General features: G+C 37.1%; 1 protein-coding gene across 1 annotated transcript in view; it reads left to right on the forward strand.

Moving 5' to 3' along the window:
• Wnk3 (WNK lysine deficient protein kinase 3) overlaps window positions 1-21,114 on the forward strand; it is a 125,776-nt gene that overhangs the window by 42,311 nt on the left and 62,351 nt on the right. Inside the window, exons 3-7 of the mRNA XM_036174445.1 lie at window positions 4,421-4,593; window positions 6,214-6,434; window positions 7,835-7,992; window positions 16,838-16,926; window positions 19,242-19,461. Of these exons, the coding sequence (XP_036030338.1) occupies window positions 4,421-4,593; window positions 6,214-6,434; window positions 7,835-7,992; window positions 16,838-16,926; window positions 19,242-19,461 (861 nt within the window). The remainder of the gene's footprint in view (window positions 1-4,420; window positions 4,594-6,213; window positions 6,435-7,834; window positions 7,993-16,837; window positions 16,927-19,241; window positions 19,462-21,114) is intronic.

The following is a 21,114-nucleotide window of genomic DNA, read 5'->3' on the forward strand; positions in this document are numbered from 1 at the left end:
GCCTGGCTCTGCCTCCCGAGTGCTGGGATTACAGGCTTGCACCACCACTGCCTGGCCACATGTAATTTTTAAATATTTAAAAACCTTCATGAACTGAGATAGTGTTTGTTTCTGGGAAAGGGAAGAAAGTGGTAGGATCAAGGAAGAGTACACATGGATCTTCAACTATGTGAAGTTTCAATCATTTAAAAATTATAAGGAAATATAGTAAGATGTTAAGGTTCAACAAAGATTATTATCAGTACTTTTTTCAGTTTTTGTTTTAAAAATGATCTCACTGTATTTTAGGCTGGCCTGTGACTCATGCAATTCAGGATGTCCTTGAACTTGCAATTCTCCTGATTCAGCCTCCCAAGTGCTGAAATTACAGGTGTGAGCCATCATGCTTGGCAGTACATTAGTTTTCTAAGTTTAATTTTTGTTCTTTTAAATTATAAAATGATAAATTGCAGTTGTATATTTATAGTGGTCTTATGATTGATCAAATAATACACAATAATTACAAAATAATACACAATAATTAAATCAAGCCAAACGTATCTTTAAATATTTGTAGTGATAACATTTGAAATTTACTCTCATCAAATTTAAGATGTACAATATATTATTTTTTTCTATATTTACCATACTATACACAGAAAGCCTTAACTACTCTTATGTAATTGAGATTTTTGTATCCTTTGAATACAAAATCCCCAATCTTACTCATTGTCTCCACTCTTATTATAATTTAAAAAAGGAAAAACAAAATTCAAACCTTACATCAGGAGCTTGTAGCTTCAAAGCTTTAAATCATAGTAAAATTTAGATGACAAGAAATTTCAGTATTAAACTGCTGTATCCCATTTATGAAGTCTGAGCTAGATGTGGTGGTAGGTGATATATACCTATAATCCCAACACTTAGGAGGCAGAGGCAGGGGGATCATGAGTTTCAAGCCAACTTGGACTGCATAGAAAGACTCTGTCTCAGAAAAAACAACAATAATGACAATAATAATTTCATAACCCTATGTACTTTATACTAAATCCTTATATTGTACAAGAAACAGAAAAGTATAACTTAATGTCATATATGAATGCAGTAGTTAATTAAATTCTTTAGTTAAATTTTAACAAATAGAATTCACTAGTGAATCATAGTTTTTTGCTGTAAGTTTTAGGAATTTAAAAACATGCTGGGGAGTATAGCTTCGTGAGTATACTAACTAAGCATGTGTGAGGCCCTAGATTTAATATCTCCAAAATACAAGAATAGGAGAAAGAAGGAATTTAAAACTAATTCCATACTAGGAAACTTACCAATAAAACATATGATTGTATTAGTAGGTGCTGAGAAGATAATAGGTAGAATTCTTCAGATACTCTTAATTAAAAAGCAAAACTAATATGTGTGTGTATGGAAATCCCTGAATTTTAAACAATTTCTTTAAAACAAAATAATCTTTTTTTTTAAAAAAAAGATTTATTTATTATATATAGAAAGTTCTGCCTGCAGGCCAGAAGAGGACACCAGATCCCATTATAGATGGTTGTGAGCCATCATGTGGTTGCTGAGAATTGAACTCAGGACCTCTGGAATAGCAGTCAGTGCTCTTAACCTCTGAGCCATCCCTCCAGCCCCCTAAAATGGTCTTTTAAGCTCTAGGTTCATATACCTGTTTTATTTATGAAAATCTAGTAGGAGATAATCATGACTGTTAGCACCTTTTTTCAATATTGCTACTATTTTAGCAAAATCAATAATGTTAGAAAATAGAACAGTACAAATATAAGAAAGAGACTTTCTATTTCCTGTTGAAAATAAAATATCTTCCTGGAAAATTTGAGTCTCTGATTTTTCTGTTACATAGGATAGGATGACTAGAGGCATAAGCCTTCACTATCCTGAGTTTTCCAGAGCATTGATTACCTTAAGACAGCAGAACAAAAAGCTAATCAGAGTCCAACTTATGCTACTAAAAGCAGATTAGGGTTTTATAAGGAAACTATCAACACTGGAGAGGTGACTAAAAGCTTAAAGGCACTTGTTACCAAGCCTGTTGACCTGAGTTCGATCCCCAGGACCCATATGGTGGAAGGAAAGATCAGACTCTAGAGGGTTGTCTATGATCGCCACATGAATTCTATGGCATCCCTTGTACACACAATCAAACCCAAATAAATACATTTAACAACAATTTTAGCATTCTCCACAAATATAGATAAAAAATGTCTAGTGTAATATTAGAATATTAATCTCTCTGACCGCTGCATGCATTGCGACACACACAAGTATGTACATACAAATTTAATGCAATTAAAAGTGAAGATTGTTATTTGAAAAAAATAAAAAAACCCAAAACACCTAAGCAAATTTGCAGTAGGAGACCTTAACAAAGTAGGTATCTATTTAAAAAGAAATTTGTAGAGTATTGGTGCATAGACTGTAATCTTAGCTACTTGGAAGACTGAGGTAATTGAATCATGAATTTGAGGCCAACTTGGGCAAGAGAGAGAGAGAGAGAGAGAGACAGACCCCATTCTAAAGGGTAAAAAACAAAGCACAGTATGGTTGTACATGCTTGTAATCTTAGCAGGAGGCAGGAGGCTCAGTTCTTCAGTGCCATCCTGGGTACATGAGACCTTGTCTCATAAAAACAAAACAAAACAAAAAAACAATACACCTCTTTCCAACAGTGATAAACCTAAGGGTGATATCATATGATGTTGCCAGATATAGTAGTAAATAACTTTAATCCCAGTACTCAGGCTGAGACAGGCAGATCTCTGTGAGTTCCAGGCCAGTCTGGTCCATGTAATGAGATCATGTCCCCAAAAAATAAACGAATAAAACCAGCCAACAAAGTTGATCCATATGTGTAACTTACTTAATGAAATGTGTTCAGTTGTTTCTGTCAATGCTGGGGACCACACCCAGGGCCTCATTTGATCATTTCTTCAATACCTGAGCCATATTCCCTGAATCGCTCTTCAAGTCTTTCTTTTAATTGGGTTGTTGATTGTTAGTTAAAATTAAAGCCATAATCTGATATCTTCAGTATACCTATTGTGATAGCTAAAAATACTCCCTGTGTCTGGCTTGAGCTTCTACAGGTGTGCATGCTGTCACAACTGCTGGGAGTTCTTCTATGCAGCTTCCCTGTTGTATCCTAGGAACACTGTTTTGTTGTAGTCACCCACCACCTCTTGTAAATCTTTCCAGCCATCTTCTGCAATGATCCCTGAGCTTTAAGAGGAGCACGATGTGCTATAGATGTCCCATTTTGGCCTTAACACTTTGCAATCTCTTGTTGTCTGCATGTTGGTCAGTTGTAGGTCTCTGTGTTAATCACCATCTACTGCTAAAAGAAGTTTCTCTGATGAGGGATGAGAGATGTGCTAATCTATGGGTATAACAGTAAGTCACTAGGAGTTGGTTTCATACTATGTTCATTTAGCAAGTTCTCCTTTAGGGTCTGTGACCTGTCTCATCACATGTTCTTGGCCCTGATAAAAGTTTGACCTTTTTGTTCTTTTGTTTTTGTTTTTTTCCAAGACAGGGTTTCTCTGTGTAACAGTCCTGGCTGTCCTGGAACTTACTCTGTAGCCCAGGCTGGTCTCAAACTCACAGAGATCCACCTGCCTCTCTCTGTCTCCCGAGTGCTGGAGTTAAAGATGTACACCTGACTTGGCCCAATTTTTTTTGGCCCATTTTTTTTATTGGAAGTATTTGAATAATATTTTCAGAAGAGTTATATGGCATGGATGTTTTATCTCTCCTTATTTCTAGAAATAAAATCATTTTTCTTTTCTTAACATGATAGTTTGTCTGACTTCAGAATTTTAGGATCACAGTCCTTCAGGATTTTATAAGAATTGCACCTATGACTTTTCGCCTTTAATGAATGTAGCAGATTAGAGGTCTAGTGCCTATTTGAAGGTCTTTCATTATGTTAGTAGCCCAATGTTTCTGTCTGAAAGCTTAGAGCAGTCTTATTTTAACAATCCAGAAATTAAACTGGAATAAATGTCTAAGTCTCATTACCATTTGTTTATTTTTGTTCTGATTTTTAGAGATCTTCTAGATATGAAAACTTGGAGATTTCTTAGGGAAACATCACAATTACATATTTTATTACTTTTTGTCAATTCATTTTGAGATAACATAAGCACTCTACCACCAAACTATTTCCCAAAGCTCTTAAGATATTGATGTTATATAGGTGTGTTTATAGCATAGTTATGAAATGCAACAGTAGTTGAATTACCTGATTAAAGAGCCAATTTAATTAAGAAAGAATAGCTGTGATTCTATAGATACTGAGAAAAAGTTGGTAGGTGTAAGACATTATGCATACAGTAAGGCACTCAGTTGAGCTATGAGAGATGTGCATGGAAATGTCTGTGTTATTAATTTGGCACTTGTTCTTGCATTTTAGGACCGCAAACTAACTAAAGCTGAGCAGCAACGGTTCAAAGAAGAAGCAGAGATGTTGAAAGGCCTCCAGCATCCCAATATAGTTCGATTTTATGATTCCTGGGAGTCTATATTAAAAGGAAAGAAATGTATTGTGTTAGTGACTGAACTAATGACATCAGGAACCTTAAAGACGTAAGTTGACTCCGCTAGTACCAGTTGAGATGGAAATCATTTCAAGGAATCATAAATGTTATTTATAAACTTTCTGGCTTAAGGGTTTGTAGAGGGGCTGGGGCTATAGCTCAGTGAAATAGCACTTACTTAGTATGTACAAGGCCTTGGGATCTATCCCTAGTACTGTAACAACAAGAACAACAAAAGAATCTATTGTAGAATCTATTTCAGATTGAAAAATCAGGATATTAATGCAGTTTATTAGACTATGCAATGCCTGAATAGGTAATGTTTGGGAACCTGGGGATGAAGCTCAGTTGGTTAAGTGCTGCCTAGTATGAATTAAGCCATGGGTTCAATCCCAGCACCACATAAAACTTGAACAGTGGCACCCACCTTTCTTTAATCTTAGCACTGAATTTATGTGTGTGTGTGTGTGTGTGTGTGTGTGTGTGTGTGTGTGTGTGTGTGTGTGGGAGTAGCGATAGGAGGATCAGGAGTTCAGGGTCATTCTTGGCTACATGATGAGTTCATGGCCAGCCTGAGCTACATGAGACCATGCCTCAAAAAACACAAAAAAGGGGAGTACAGAGATGGCTTATAAGTTAAGAGCCCTTGTTTCTCTTGCAAAGGCTTTTAGCACCAATGTGATGGCTTAAACCGGGGGAAAAATGACCTCTTCTGACATCAGTGAGTGCCTAGCACTCACTTAGAAAACATACACATGCAGGCAAACCCTCATACACATAAAAAAAAAATCTTAAAAAAAACCCACAAAAGTTAATGTTTCAGAGATATCATAAAATTTGAATTAAAAATTATTATAGACTATGATTGCATTTTTAAAAAGATAATAACTTGCTGAGGGTTTGCTCAAACTTACACATCTTGTAAGGAATAACTACTACATATAATCTTTTGTTTGTAACCAACTCTTCATTTAGTATAAATTGATTGTATAATCAATTGTAAATAATTAAATGTGAAGTGTACATTTTCCCCAACATTTTCCAGTAAAATTTTATATAGCTATGTCCTCCAGTGACTGTATAAGTAATTATTTAGATGTAGAGAAGGGCTTTCTTTTTAAAATAGTGCTACTATTCCAAAAACTCATTCTAACATGGTTTTTATTTTGAATTAAAAGTACTAGACTTTGTAAAATATCTTTTGGCGTAGGTCATACCATTTTTTTTTTTTTTTGATGGTCTATGAGGTGAGATGGTAAACTTAAATGACCTGTAAAGTGACTGTAAATCACTGAAAGATTAGATGAAAATGAGGGTTTTTTTTTTCTGCAGCAGACAATAGAAAATAATTCAGGGGCTGGAGAGATGGCTCAATGGTTAAGTGTACCTGCTGCTCTTCCAGAGATCAGAGTTCAAGTCTTGGTATCCACATTGGGCAACTCATAGCTGTCTAACTCCAGGTTCAGAGGGTCCAGTGTCCTCTTCTGACCCCCACAGGCAGTTGCACATATGTATACATTAACAAATATGTAAGTAAAAATCAAAAACATTAAATTGTTCAAGGGTAGTATTCATAGTAAGTAAATAAGCAGAGCAACTAATTCATAGTGGTATTTATAGAATAATCTGGGAATGTTTGTTTACACATGATCTTTGTTTCTTTGTATAGGTACTTAAAACGATTTAAAGTCATGAAGCCAAAGGTCTTAAGAAGCTGGTGCAGGCAAATTTTAAAAGGATTGCAATTCTTGCACACAAGGACCCCTCCTATTATTCACCGGGATTTGAAATGTGACAACATTTTCATCACAGGACCCACTGGATCTGTGAAGATTGGTGATCTTGGACTTGCAACCTTAATGCGCACATCATTTGCTAAGAGTGTTATTGGTGACTAGTATTTTACAGTTTACTGTCTGGGTATTAGATTTGTCAGTTGTATAGGACTAGAATGGAGATGATGAGTCAACTATGGGCTTGGGCAAAGTTTTGACCACTGCCTGTTTTTTTAAGGTTTTATTTTTGTTTTACACACACACACACACACACACACACACACACACACACACACACACACACACGTTTTTATTGAGACTGGGTCTTGTATAACCCAGGCAGGCCTCAAATTCTCTGTGTAATAGAAGATGACCTGAACACCTCAGTCTTGGGATTTTAGGACCCAGCCAGCACACTCAGCTGTTAATTTTCTTTGAAATATTTGTGAATGTGATTTGAAATACCAATTATATGAAAAGTGACTTATTTCCATCACACCCTAGTATGTATATTTTATAGAATGTATTAAGGACTATTATTTTTTAAAATTTTCTTTATTTTACATGTGTGGGTATTTTGCCTGCATGTATGTCTGTACGTATGCAATGCCAATAGAAGTTAGAAGAGGGCGTTAGAGCCCTTAGAGCTGGAGTTACAGACAGTTATGAGCCACCATGTGGGTGCAAGGAACTGAACCCCGGGGCCTCTGCAAGAGCAGCAAGTGCTCTTAACTACTGAACTACTTCTCCAGCCTCATCTATTAAGGATTATTGAAAGATTTGGAGGATTTAAGGAACAAAATTTACTAAATGAATTTGTTCCAATTTGAACTAAAAAGATACAAATAAAAAATAAAATCAGATTTTATCTATAGCTGTCTTTTTTCTGGAGTCAGGGTCTCTCTATTATATAGTTCTGGCTGACCTGGAACTTGCTATGTATAGTAGGCTGGCCTCAAACTCAGAGATCCTCCTGTCACTGTCTCCTGAGTGCAGGCATCAAAGGTGAGCATCATCGTGCCTGGCCTTTTCTTTTCTTGAGACAGGATTTCATTATAGACCAAGATGGCCTTGAACATACTATGTAGCTGAGAATAACCTTAAAATTCTGACGGCCTTGCTTGTTATTGTTTAAGTACTAGGATTACAAGTGTGAGCCACCATGCCTGTCTAAAGTTTTTTAACATCTTAACCTAACCTTGAGTTGTACTTTAAATGGTGCTTCATTGGGACAGAATGTTACATTTGCTTTTTTTGTTTTTGAGACGAAGTCTCTCTACATGGCATTGGCTGTCCTAGAACTTACTATAGACTATGCTGGCCTTGAACTCAAAGGGATTCACCTACCTCTGTCTCCCAAGTGCTAGAACTAAAGGTGTGCACCACCACGCCTAGCCTAACTTACAGATTTACTTTGAAGGAACAGAAATTAATAGATAATTTTAATGGGAAAGGAAACCTTGGTGAATATATCTTTTTCTTTAATAAAAATATGGTTGTGGTATTATTTTGTAGGCACTCCTGAGTTTATGGCTCCAGAGATGTATGAAGAGCACTATGATGAATCTGTAGATGTTTATGCTTTTGGGATGTGTATGTTGGAAATGGCTACTTCGGAGTATCCGTATTCCGAGTGCCAGAATGCAGCTCAAATATACCGTAAAGTAACCAGTGTAGGTATAATTTTATTCATTTTTCCTTTACAGATTGCCACATTTTGTGTTGAAATTGATAAAATTGACTTAGTCGAATTTAATTATGGGGCAAGGGGTGTGGCTTAGTGGAAGAAAAGAGAAAACTTCCCCCCTCCATGGTTTTATATAACAATGTTAGTTTAACAATTACACTTAGAAAAGGTTTAGATCTATAAAGGTTTCTATTTATGTACTTGAACTCTTATTAGGATCATATACAATGCTCTATATTATTTTGGAGAAAATGTAAAGGTATATCATCCTTAATTGTGGTACAGTTTTAGATATTAGATTGCTCTTGATTTTCTCTTTTTTTTTCTGCATCTTGCTATGTACCTCTGGCTGTCCTGGAATTCAGTACACAGATCAGACTGGCCACAAACTCACAGATATCCACCTGCCTGTGCCTCTGAAGTGCTGAGATTAAAAGCATGCTGCACTACACCTGGCTTGATTGGTCTTAATTTTTAAAATTGGATAGTAAACATTGACTATAATACGTTAGCACTCAATTATGAAAGAGAATTCAATATGTAGTTTAACAGGTGAAACGTGTGAATCCCTGATATGAATAATTTTTTTGTGTTAGAAATTGCAAGGACTACAATGACAATAAATGTTTTGCTGCCCTCAGAGAGCTTACATCTCTAGGAGCAGAATAATAATCAATTAAGAAATAGCTAGTAAGACATGGCGGTGCACACCTTTAATCCCAGCACTTGGGAGGATGAAGTAAGAAGGTTGCAAGTTTGAGGCCAGCCTGGGCTATATGATGAAACCCTATCCTGAAAATAAGAAAAAGAAAAGTATAAAATAAAAGGATAGGAGTATAGTAAGGGATACAAAGTAGAATTGGAGTGTTTTCATTGTTTAGGGTGGACTACTTCACATATGGCTGGGTGACTTGAGATAGACCATGAAAGAGTCAATTATTTTAAATAGAAAAATAACAATTGTATACAGTTATGTAATACAATATGATATATACAATGTAAAATCAATGTAGTTTACCTGTAATTTCTTTATCATTTTTGTGGTGAGACATTTAAAACCTACTTTTTTAGTTACTTTATAATATGCTGTGTATTATTGAATGTAGTCACTGTGCTGTGAAGTATATTTCAAAGCTTATTCCTGCTGTTTAATTACAACTTATATCCATTAATCAACAATTCCTAATTCCTTCCCAGCCTCTGATAAGAGCTCAGAAATAGAGCTACAATGCCTTTTTAGTTTGTGTCCTTTATTTAAAGAGCGCCAAGTGCAAAAGTATTTTGTGCTCAATTTATAAATTATAGTTCTATGACTGTCTCCACTTACATATAGAGAAAGGCATAAATTGCCAAGAGGTCAGTGGAGAGATCATAAAGGATTTTTTCTATGAATAGAGTAACATTAACACGGTCTTTCCATGTTGCTGAGGCTGGCCTTGAACTGCTGATCCTTTTACCTTAGCCTCCCAAGTGCTGTGCATAATGTCTTTTTTGTGATTCTGGGGATCAAATTCAGGGCCTAATGAAAGCTACACAAGTGCTCTACCACTGATCCATACCCTAAGCATAACTGCAATTTTGAATGCCTATTATTTTTATATTAACATGCAAAAATGACATACCACAATTTACACTTCTACCTCTCCCAAAGCTTCTTGAATTTTGGATCCAAATTAATTCCAAATCTTGCCAGATTTATCTAGTATATGATAACAAGACTTTATGATTCTGTATTCTTTAAGGTAGTATAGTAGGTGTAGAAGTAGATCTTAGATTATCTCAATCCATGGCAATTATTCTTTCAGCTCAATTTGCAATTTTCTGTATAATGACTACAATGATACCTGAATAATTTTCTGAAAGCCTAAAACTTACAAACAAAAGGTAGTAAAATGAGCAGATTCAGGTAGATAACATGCTTACAGGAAAATTATAAGTTGTCTGGACCACATGTATGTATTTTTATTTTTAAAGTGTGCATATAAAGTAATAGTTATCTTTTGGCCTTTTTCATATGTATGTACTATTTTAATTTGTTCTTATTCCTCCTCTCTCTCCTATTTTCCCTGTCTACATCTTGCTGGTTTTCTACCCCCACTAGTAATTTTCCCTCTGCTTTTATATTATATATTCCATTATCCCCCATTCTCTCCCTCCATTTTCATGGCTCCCTTTTTGCCCATCCTCACACACACATGCACACACACAGAGACATTTAAGATTCCAAATATGCAGAAAACATGTTTTCTGGCTTATTTTGCTTAACATATGATTTCCAGTTCCATCCATTTTCCTGCAAATACTATGATTCATTATTCTTTATGGCTGAATAAAATTCTATTGTATATATGTACCACACTTTTATTATATTATTTGTGGGTAGACATCTAGACTGGTTCATTTCTTAGCTGTTGTGGATTGTATACCAATAAATGCAGTTGTATAAGTGTCTCTGTGGTATGTTGACTAAAGAGTCCTTTGGATATATACTCTAGAGTGTCACAGCTTGGTTATATGGTAGTTTTATTTTTAGTTTTTTGAGGAGCCTCCATACTGATTTCCATAATGGTTGCAATATATTACATTCTGGTTGGGGATTTAGCTCAGTGGTAGAGGGCTCGCCTAGCAAGCGCAAGGCCCTGAGTTCAATCCTCAGCTCAAAAAAAAAAAGAGAGAGAGAGCAATATATTACATTCCTACCAGCAATTAATAAGGTTTCTACTTTTTACATATACTTGCCAGCATTGGTCTTCATTTCTTTTGTATTGCTTAATTTTAATTAGTTCTTTGAGAATATCATATGGTATATTTTGATTGTATTCACCCTCCCTCAACTCTTCTTAGATCCATTCTCCTTTCCCATTCAACTTCATTGTCCATCGTTCATGCCCCCCTCCCCCACAAGGCCTATTTGTGCTGTTCAGATATTCTTGGATGCTTCTTATCCAAGGCTACACTTTAGAGAAAACTGATCCATTCTCTATCAACTGCTAAGAAATTCCAGGAGCTCCTCATCTAAGGGTGAAACTTTTGCCCAACTCCCCTCTCCATGCAGAGGTTTGGTCTGGCTTAAGCGTGCACAGTTTTTGTGCATGCTGTCACAACCACTGTGAGTTCATATGTGCTTCTGCCCTGCTGTGTTTAGAAGACACTGCTTCCTTGTAGTCACCCACTGCCTCTGGCTCTTTCTGTCTCCTCTTAATGATCCTTGAGCCTCAGGAGGAGGGCTGCGATATAGATGTCCCACTTAGGGCTCATAGTCTTTTATTCTTTGCTCCTGAGCCACTTGTGGGTCATTGTGTTGATCCTCATCTACTGCAAACAGGCTTCTCTGATGAGGGCTGAGAGATTCCTCAATCTGTGGCTAAGGTTTGGAAATTATTGTTTATTCTTGGTTTTATTTTGATTTTGTTATATTTTTAAATTAGTTTACAAAGGAATAAGTTCCTTTATGGCATTTTCATACATACTTCATTTTGGTTGATCTCCCTCCCCTTTTCTCCCAGTTTTCCCTCATTTCCAACTTTCCCCACTGTAACTTTCTGCCCTCTGTATTCCCCCTTCTACTTTCATAGCTCAGGTATTTAAACTTTTATTTGTTCATTTACAATTTCATAATTGTATTCTTTCACACACGTATTAATGTGCTTGAATCTTATTCAGCCCTTGTACCTCAGACTAAACCCCTTCCTGAGGCCCTCTAATTTTGTGTCTTTTTCTTCTGTACTGTACTACATTTAATTGGGGTTCCTTGCATGAGCACGAGTGGGGTGTTACTTACTTGAGCAAGAGCACCTTTGCAGTGGCTACACCACTGAGGAATGTAATTCCTGAGTATTCATTATGCAGCAACCATTAATTGCCTGGTAATGGTTAACTTCCCTGTTAACTTCTTAGGGAAAGGTTTGGCATCATGAACCCTTTCTCTCTCATGGTGAAATGTTGATGGCCCCAATTTTCTTTTGTTGTTGTTTTATATTTTTTAGATTATAATATAATATAATGGGAATCATTAGACCTTCTTTATACATAGGCATCAGTAAATTTTATTCTCATGTTTTTTCTCTCTGCTTGGCCCTCTCCTATGTCTCCCTGTCCCCTATAGTCTGTTTCCTTTGTTCTACCAATTAGTCCTTTCCTGTTTTCCTATTATATATGTTTGTTTATTTTGAGACAGGGTCTCATCTCACTGTGTAGCCCTGGCTATCCTGAAACCTCCTGGATATAGACCAGGCTAGCCTTGAACTCACAGAGATCTCCCTGCCTCTGTCTCCTGAGTACTGAGAATAAAGGCGTCCACCACCACACCCAGCTTCCTATTACACGTGTTTGTTACTCTCCATTTCTCTTAAGATCTCTTCCTCTTCTCTCATGATCCTTTCTAATTTTGTCAACTATAAACACACACATGTAAATACATATACGCACATATATAATTTTAAGTCTAGGTTTCACATATGAGCAAGAACATGTGGTATTTGTCTTATTAAGACTGGCTTATTTTATTTAACATGGTGGCTTTCAATTATAGCTGTTCTCTTGAAAATGTCATGATCTCATATTAGGTCTGCACAAAATTCCATTATGTATATGTACATTTTCTTTTTTCCATTTATCTGTTGGTGGACATATAGACTGCCTTCTGGGTACTGTGGCTATTGTGAATAGTGTGAAAGTAAACATAGATGTACAGTTACTTTTGTGGTATATTGATGTAGAGTCCTTTGGGTGCTGGGAACCAAACTTGAGTCTTCTGAAATAGCAGCAAGTGCTTTTAGCTGCTGAGCTATCTCTCCAGGGCTTATTTTATTATTTGTATATGTCTGTGTGTAGTTATATGCACATAAATGCAGGTTTCTGTGAAGGCCAGAAGAAGGAATTGTGTCCCTTGGATCTAGAGTTATAGGTAGTTGTGAGCCACACCCAATACCAGTGCTGGGAACTGAATTTGTCTCCTCTGCAAAAATAGTATACACTCTTAGCTGGATGGTGGTGGTGCACACCTTTAGGCCCAGTACTTAGGAGGCAGAGGCAGGTGAATCTCTGAATGAGACCAGCCTGGTCTACAGAGTGAATTCCAGGACAGCAAGGGCGACACAGAGAAACCCTTTTTGTGTGTGGGGTAGTATACACTCTTAACTTTTGACTCATCTCTCCAGACCCTTTCTTGTTTTCTTGATAGCCCTTCTGGCTGGGGTAAGATGGAATCTTGGGGCAGTTTTTTAATTTGTATTTCCAAGAGCAGTGAAAATGCTGAATATTTTTATTTGAAATATATATTGGCCATTTGTGTTTCCACTTTAATTTTTGAGACTTATTTTATATGTATGAGTATTTTGCCTATCTGTACTGTATATGTACTATATACATAACTAGGTTTCTGCAGAGGTGAGAAGAGAACAGCAGCTCCCCTGGAACTGGAGTAACAGATTGTTGTAAGCCACTATGTGGGAGGTGGGAATTGAACCCATGCTCTCTGGATAGCAGCAGGTGCTCTTAACTGCAGAACCATCTCTTCAGCCCTTGTCTTTCTACTTTTATGATCTGTCTATTCAGATCATTAGCCAATCTATTGATTTAAAGGTTTCTTTTGATAGTATTTAGTTTTTACCATTCTTCATATATTTTAGATATCCTATTTCTGATGTGTAGCTGTCAAGATCTGCACAAGTGGAAGACATGTCTTCATACTTTCCAAATTTTTTAAGTATTAATCATCCTGTTGGAGGGATGAGGCCATGGATTTCAAGTACTTCACTGGAGGCTCCAAGGTTTTTAGCTTTATAGACTCGAGTAGCAGATAGATGGCTGCAGAGATTGATCTACCTTCTGACCTAAGGCTCAGGGCTATCAGACTCTACGGTCACTCTCAGTTGATGAGGTCTGCCAGTTTAACTGAGAGCAGGGTTACTTTCTCCTATGCATTTCTCTTCGTTAACCAAGCCTTCTGCCACCTGCCCTTTTTGGCTTGTTGGTCATGGCCTTCCAGCTTTCCAGAACTGTCTATTGCCCCATGGCTACAGCAAGTTAAATTCAGGCTTCCTCTTTTCAGGTTTTTCTTCATTTTGGGGTCCTCAGTGCAGCTCAGTTTCTAATAACTGCCCCCCCAAGATGATGCCCAAGTCTACCCTCCAAATCATAGTGACAGGAATGGGATTCCTCACCATTGTCCTCCACTGAAGGAATCACTATCTCCCCTCAGCTGCTTTGGAGACTTGGGAGGTCTGTGGACTTAGTCTAAACATAGGACTGCCAGTGTCTTTTCTCCAGGACCACCTGGCTTACCTCTTGGAGCAGCCTCAGCTTCTTTTCCCTTTCAGAGATCAGCACTCCTGGAATTGTGATGGGGTGGCTTCTTTTCTGTGTGTTTCCCAGCCTTTACTCTGCACTTTCCAAGTATTTTGTGGCCACCTTTGTGAATTTCTGAAGTTCTTCATTGCTTTTTCTCTTTAGAATAGTCTATTCTGACTTTTCTCCTTTAGTGAGTCACATAGCAGCAGCTTCTCAGCTGCCATCTTAGCTATAACTTTTTTTTGTGCAGGGTTTCTCTGTGTTGTTTTTGTGCCTGTCCTGGATCTCACTCTGTAGACCAGGCTGGCCTCGAACTCACAGAGACTCGCCTGGCTCTGCCTCCTGAGTGCTGGGATTAAAGGCGTGCGCCACCACCGCCTGGCTTTTTATTTTTTTTTACACTTTCTGTGTTTTATTTGTTTTTTATTAGTATACAAGAATCTAATAATTAGCTTGAGGAGAAATTCTCCTTAGTATTGCTTAAGTAGAAAAAGGTTTTATATATTTCTTACATTAGCATGTACGTTTGTATCTATGTGCATACAAGCATACTGTTTGTGGCTTCTAGCCATTTTAGAAGACTTTGAACTACATTAAATTCAGCATACTAGAAATAGAGAAGTTATTATTTTTAAGTTATGTTTTCTGTGACTGGGTCTCACTAAGTAGCTCAAGGTGACCTTGAACTTCTGGTCCTCTTGCTGTCACATCTCTGGTACTGGAATTGCAGCATAGACCACTATGCTAGACTTCAAAGGTTTTTAAAACCACACTCATTTTGCCTGGCCTCATAGTGCAGGTCTGTGGTCCCAGCTATTGGGAATTTGAAATAGGATCATGAAACTTTGCACATAAACGAGATCCTGCCTCAAAGGAAACAAGCAGGCAAACCTACTTTTTCTCTGATTCAAAAAATAGTTACTATATTTGCTTTTTTAAAAAAGCTTTTTTCCATTTTACTTTAAAAAATGTATTTCATTCATCTGTGTGTGTGTGTGTGTGTGTGTGTGTGTGTGCGCGCGCGCATCTCACAGTCCCACGCGCGCATCTCACAGTCACATTCCTGAATATGGAGGCTAAAAGACAACTTGTAGGAGTCCTCTCCTGACACATTGTAGGATGGAGGCTGGAACTCAGGTCAAGCCTTCTCACTGCCCCCCTCCCCCATTACATTTCATTTAATGTGTATGTGTGGGTACATATGTGCCACATGGTGAGTGTGGGGATCAGAAGCCAAAGTGTGGGAGTCAGTTCTCTTCCTTCTACCTTTATGTGGGTTCTGAGATTGAAGTCAGATCATCCGGTGCGGTGGCAAGCATCTTTAACCTGCTGAGGTATCTTGCAGGTCCATTATTAAATTTTCTTTTTTTTAAATTATGTATGTGTTTGTGAATGGGTACTTGCATACATGTTTATGATTACCAATGGAGGCCAGAAAGAGATATCAGATCCCCTGGAACTGGAGTAACATATGGTTGTGATCCACTTAGTATATGGGTTCTGGGAATTGAACTTGGGTCCTCTAAAAGAACAGCGAGTGCTCTTAACCACTGAGCTCTCTCTCTAGCCCCTATTATGTTTTCTCAATTAGGATTATAATGTATATATACGTGCCATCTTGCTTTTCTCTCTATTGTTTCATATTAAACTGTGAGAATTCCCCATATTATTAAGTATAATAGTATGTTTAGTCTCTATGTTTCTATATATAATATTAATATGTTTGCCTCAGTTATTAATGTACATTATTCACACTTTTTAGTTAGTTATGGGGCTGTGATAAAATCCTTTTTAAAAGTTAAACTTGGGCTGGTGAGATGATACAGCTGGTCATCTTTCCATCAAGTCTGACAACCTGAGTTCAATTCCTGGAAAATTCATGGTAGAAGGAGATTATCTACTCCTGCAAATTACTCTCTGACTTCCACATGTGTGCTAGATCCTCCCTCCCCTACCAGTAAATAAAATGTAATTTGAAAAAGTTAAATTTGACTGGGTGTGGTGGCACAAGCCTATATTCTCAGCATTTGGGAGGCAGAGGCAGGCAGATTTCTGTGAGTTTGTGGCCAGCCTGTTCTACATAGAGCAGTGGTTCTCAACCTTCCTGATGCTTTGACCCTTTAATACAGTTCCTCATGTTGTGGTGACCCCCAACCATAAAATTGTTTTTGTTGCTAATTCATAATTAATTTTGCTACTGTTATGAATTGTGTAAATATCTGATATGCAGGATATCTGCTATGTGACCCCTGGGAAAGGGGTTGAGAAACTGACAGAGTTCCACCCTAACAAGGGCTATGTAATGAGACCCTGTTTAAAATTTTAGAAGTTAGGGTTGGGTGGTAGAGTGCTTGCCTAGCAAGCACAAGGCCCTGGGTTCGATCCTCAGCTCCAAAAAAAAAAGTTTTAGAAGTTAAATATATATATAATGATCTCATTGAATAATTAGATATTTTTATGAAAAAATGTTTAATAAATACCACATTGATTTGCACTTTCAATTGTTTAATATATAACAAGAAACTCGCTTCTTCTCCCAGGGCATAAAACCAGCCAGCTTCAATAAAGTCACAGACCCTGAAGTGAAAGAAATAATTGAAGGATGTATTCGACAAAACAAATCTGAAAGGTGAGTAGAATTATAACAGAATTACATAAATGATGGATGCATTTTTATCCTGGGTACTGTAATATATATCATGGCATGTCATTTGACATTTTAGACATAACTATTATGTGCTGAATTTGAACTGGCATTTGTGTTTGTTGTGACAAACTTGAGTCACCATCAGCTTAATAGTGAGGTGAAATAAATTTCTAAAGATGTAAAACAGGTAATACATTGTTTAAGTAGTAAGCAGATATTTTACATTTGGTTTTATATCTTTGTGCCAATAATAATAATAATGGTAAAATTAATATGGATATTTTTGTTCAAGGAATATTCTTTATTTATTTGTATCAGCCGGCAAAGTTTGTATTTTTATATAGATAACTGCTTTAGTATTGGCTTTCACTTCCTGTTATTTTGAGCTATGTATAATTACTGGCTTAAATTAGTAGTTTCATCTTTTGATTGTTTTTAAAAATTGTTTTATGTGTATGTGTTTGTGTGTCTGGGTGTATCTATGTGCACCATGTGCATGCAAGTGTGTGTGCAAAGGCCAGAAAGGCATCAGATACCCTGGATCTGGAGTCACATGCAGTTGTGAGCTGCTCAATGTGGGTACTGGAAACCAAACCTGGGACATCTAGAAGAGCAGCAAATGTTTTTAACTGCTGAACCATTTTAGCTGTTTTTAAGGGTATATTTCAGAAACATACTTTATGTGTATTCTTATTTCTAGACACCTATCACTATTAATCTCCCCAATATTTCTTCATTCTAAACTATAACTTTTTTGGGTTTTCGAGACAGGGTTTCTCTGTGTAGCTTTGGAGCCTGACCTGGATCTCGCTTTCTAGCCCAGGCTGGCCTCAAACTCACAGAGATCTGCCTGGTTCTGTCTCCCCAGTGTTGGGATTAAAGGTGTGTGCCACCACCGCCCGGCTCTAAACTATAACTTTGTAACTGCTAATAATTCAGGATTCTTCCTTCCAGATCCCGATAATCTCTATTCTACTTTCCTTCTTAAAATATTTTTTAGTTCATAATATAATTACCATTTCCCCTTTCCCTTTCCTCCCTCTGAATCCTCCTATTGCCTTTTTTTTCTTTAATTATTGTTACATTTGTTACATAAATAGGCACACACACACACAGTTCTAAATACATCACTACAACCTGCTCAGCTTGTATAATGTTACTTGTATGTACATGTTTTTAGGGCCCAAGTTTGCAAAAGAATCCTTTGAAGCTATATCCTCTTGCTTCTGTTCAGAGATGGCTAGTCTCTGATATTAAACTAGGGTTATATCCATTATAGGTATAGTATAGCCTAAAATCAGAGTTCAGTACTTCAAGCAAACCATTGGAGCTCAGTATGCTTGTGCATGCTTGTAATCCTAGCACATAGGAGGCTGTGGCAGAAGAACTGAGATTTGGAGGTTAGCTTGAGCTATATCTTGAGACTCTATGTGAGTGTGTGTGTGTGTGTGTGTGTGTGTGTGTGTGTGTGTGTGTATGAAAAGGTGAAAAAAGGGACATGGTAGCACACCCCTTTAATCCCAGCACTTGAGATGCTGAGGCAGGCTAACCTCTCTGTGTTAAAGTTTATATAGCAAGTTCCAGGTCAGCCAAAGCTACACAGTGAGACACTGCCTCAAATTAAAAACAAAGCAACTACTGTCCTTCATTGAACCACATTAGCTTCACCTATGACATTCTTCTAAAGAATGTAATATACACTAATTAAATAATTGTCTTTTTTTAAAAAAGTTTTTTGAAACAGTGTCTCATTCTGTAACCCAAACTATCCTGAAACTTACTATATAACACAGGGTGGCAAATGCTGTGGTATAGGAGTGGGCTATCACACACAGCTTCTGAGTGGGTAACTGTTCATTGAAGTAGTCTATTTAAAACATTTGTAAGAATTTGGATTTCCAGTTCACCTTAGAATTTATACATCTGGGAAATGTTTTTATTTTTTTTTTGTTGAAGAGCTATTGCTTTTGTTTTAGTATCATAAACCAGTGGCTTAAGGCAAGCTAATAAATCTACCTAACAGTTTTCTCTTAGGCATACTTTTATGTATGTTAGACTTTGTTATCAAGATACATTATTGGTTATTAATCTTTAATTAAGATCATTCTATATGCATAAAAGTTGACATTTCTTGTGTCCTTAGTAATAAATTGACTATAAGATACAGTTTTTATAGTAAAATAATGGTTTAATAGTAAATGTAAGATTCTCACTTTAATGCAGTTAACTTTTACTATTTAAAGGATATGTCTTGCTTATGACTGGAAGAATTGATAATGAGATATTTTGTTTATTAGGTTATCTATTAAGGACCTACTAAACCATGCATTCTTTGCTGAGGATACTGGACTGAGGGTGGAGTTAGCAGAGGAAGATGATTGCTCAAATTCATCCCTGGCTCTAAGACTCTGGGTTGAAGATCCTAAAAAATTAAAAGGCAAACATAAAGACAATGAAGCTATTGAATTCAGTTTCAATTTAGAAAAAGATACACCCGAGGAAGTAGCATATGAAATGGTAAGTAAATCTTAGTGATGCTTTCCTTACACATTACCGTATCCTGATTGATTGATTCTTTTCTACTTCTCATGGCTTTCTTTCTTTTCATATTCTTCTTTGTGCTTTCTCTCTTGCTATATGTTTGTATATGTATGCCTGCGCAGGTATGTATTTTTACCTCCACAGTGCAGGGATTATAGGTGTATACTTTTTTTTGGTTTTGTTTTGTTTTTTGGGGATAGGTTTTCATTGTTTAGCCCTGGCTGTCCTGGAAGTCACTCTGTAGACCAGGCTCACCTTTAACTAACAGAGATCCACCTACGTCTACCTTTGGGATTAAAGGTGTATAGCAATACTTTTTCATTGAGACTGCCAGCCCACAAATAATGACCCAGAGACTTATTAATTATGAAAGTTTGGCCTTTAGCTTAGGCTTGTCTCAACTAGTTCATAACTTACATTAACCCATATTTTTTAATCTGTGTTCTGCCACATGGCGTTACCTCTCTTCCATCTTGCACCTCCTATCTCTTCTCCATGTCTGGCTGGTGACCCTGCCTTTCTTCTTCCCAGAGTCCTCTCTGTCTCTCTGTCTAGCTATTGGCCATTCAGCTTTTTGTTACACCAGTTACAGCAATACACCTTCACACAGTGTACAAATATCCCACAATAGGTGTGTGCCACCATCATCCTGCTAGGTGTGTGCTTTTATGCTCTGCTTTTTGCACAGGTGCTGGGGTTTCAAACTCAGGTGCCCATGCTTGCATGTCAAGCACTTTACTGACCAAGGCATCTCCTAGACTCCTGTTTTCCTTTTTTATATTGTCATGTCATTGCAAAGTACTTTTACTAGCAGGATATGTAAAATTTGCATGCCCACTATAAAGAACTATATAGTACTATAGAAATAAAATTGGAGGCTGGGGAAATGGTTCAGTTGATAAAGTACCTGTTGTACAAACATGAGGACCTGAGTTTGGATCCCCAGCACCTATGTAAGGTGGTATAGCTCTGTAACCCTAGCTCTTTGTATATGAAGACATTAGGATCCCTGGGGACCACTGAGAGAAAATGTTGCACAAAATGAGGTGAAGAACAATGGAGGAAGAATTCTGATGTTGACCTTTGGTCTTCATGTAAACATACACATCTACAAAATAAATCTTTAGCCCTCAGGAGGATCAGATGAATTGCTGTTTCTTGTTTCTGGAACTTCTCTTATTTGGACGTTGGGCCTCTTAGATAGATTCTTAAGTGTTGTTATTTTTTGTATCCATCCCTTTGCCTTTTATTTATTTGTTTGTTTGTTCATTTGTTTGTTTGTTTTTGACACTGGGTCTCATGTAACCAAAAGGGCCTAGAATTCATTGTGTAGCTGAAAATGGCCTTGAAGTCCAGCTCTTCCTTCCTTTGCCTCCCAGTGCTGGAATTTCCAGTGTGTGCTACCATGTCTAGCCTTGTTTTTATTGATGTGTAACTTTAAAATTCATTTACTATGAGGTGGGTTTATTGGGAACTTTAGGGTGAGCAAAATTGGATATGTGCACTTCATCCATTTTGTTGTTGTTGTTTTAGTTTGGTTTTAGACAGGATTGTGCTGTGTAGCTTTGACTGACCTGGTAATCACATTATAGCCCAGGCTGACCCTCAAACCCATGGCAAGCCTTCTGC

The sequence above is a fragment of the Onychomys torridus genome, chromosome X, assembly GCF_903995425.1.
Source record: "Onychomys torridus chromosome X, mOncTor1.1, whole genome shotgun sequence".
In the NCBI taxonomy this organism is placed as follows: domain Eukaryota; kingdom Metazoa; phylum Chordata; class Mammalia; order Rodentia; family Cricetidae; genus Onychomys; species Onychomys torridus.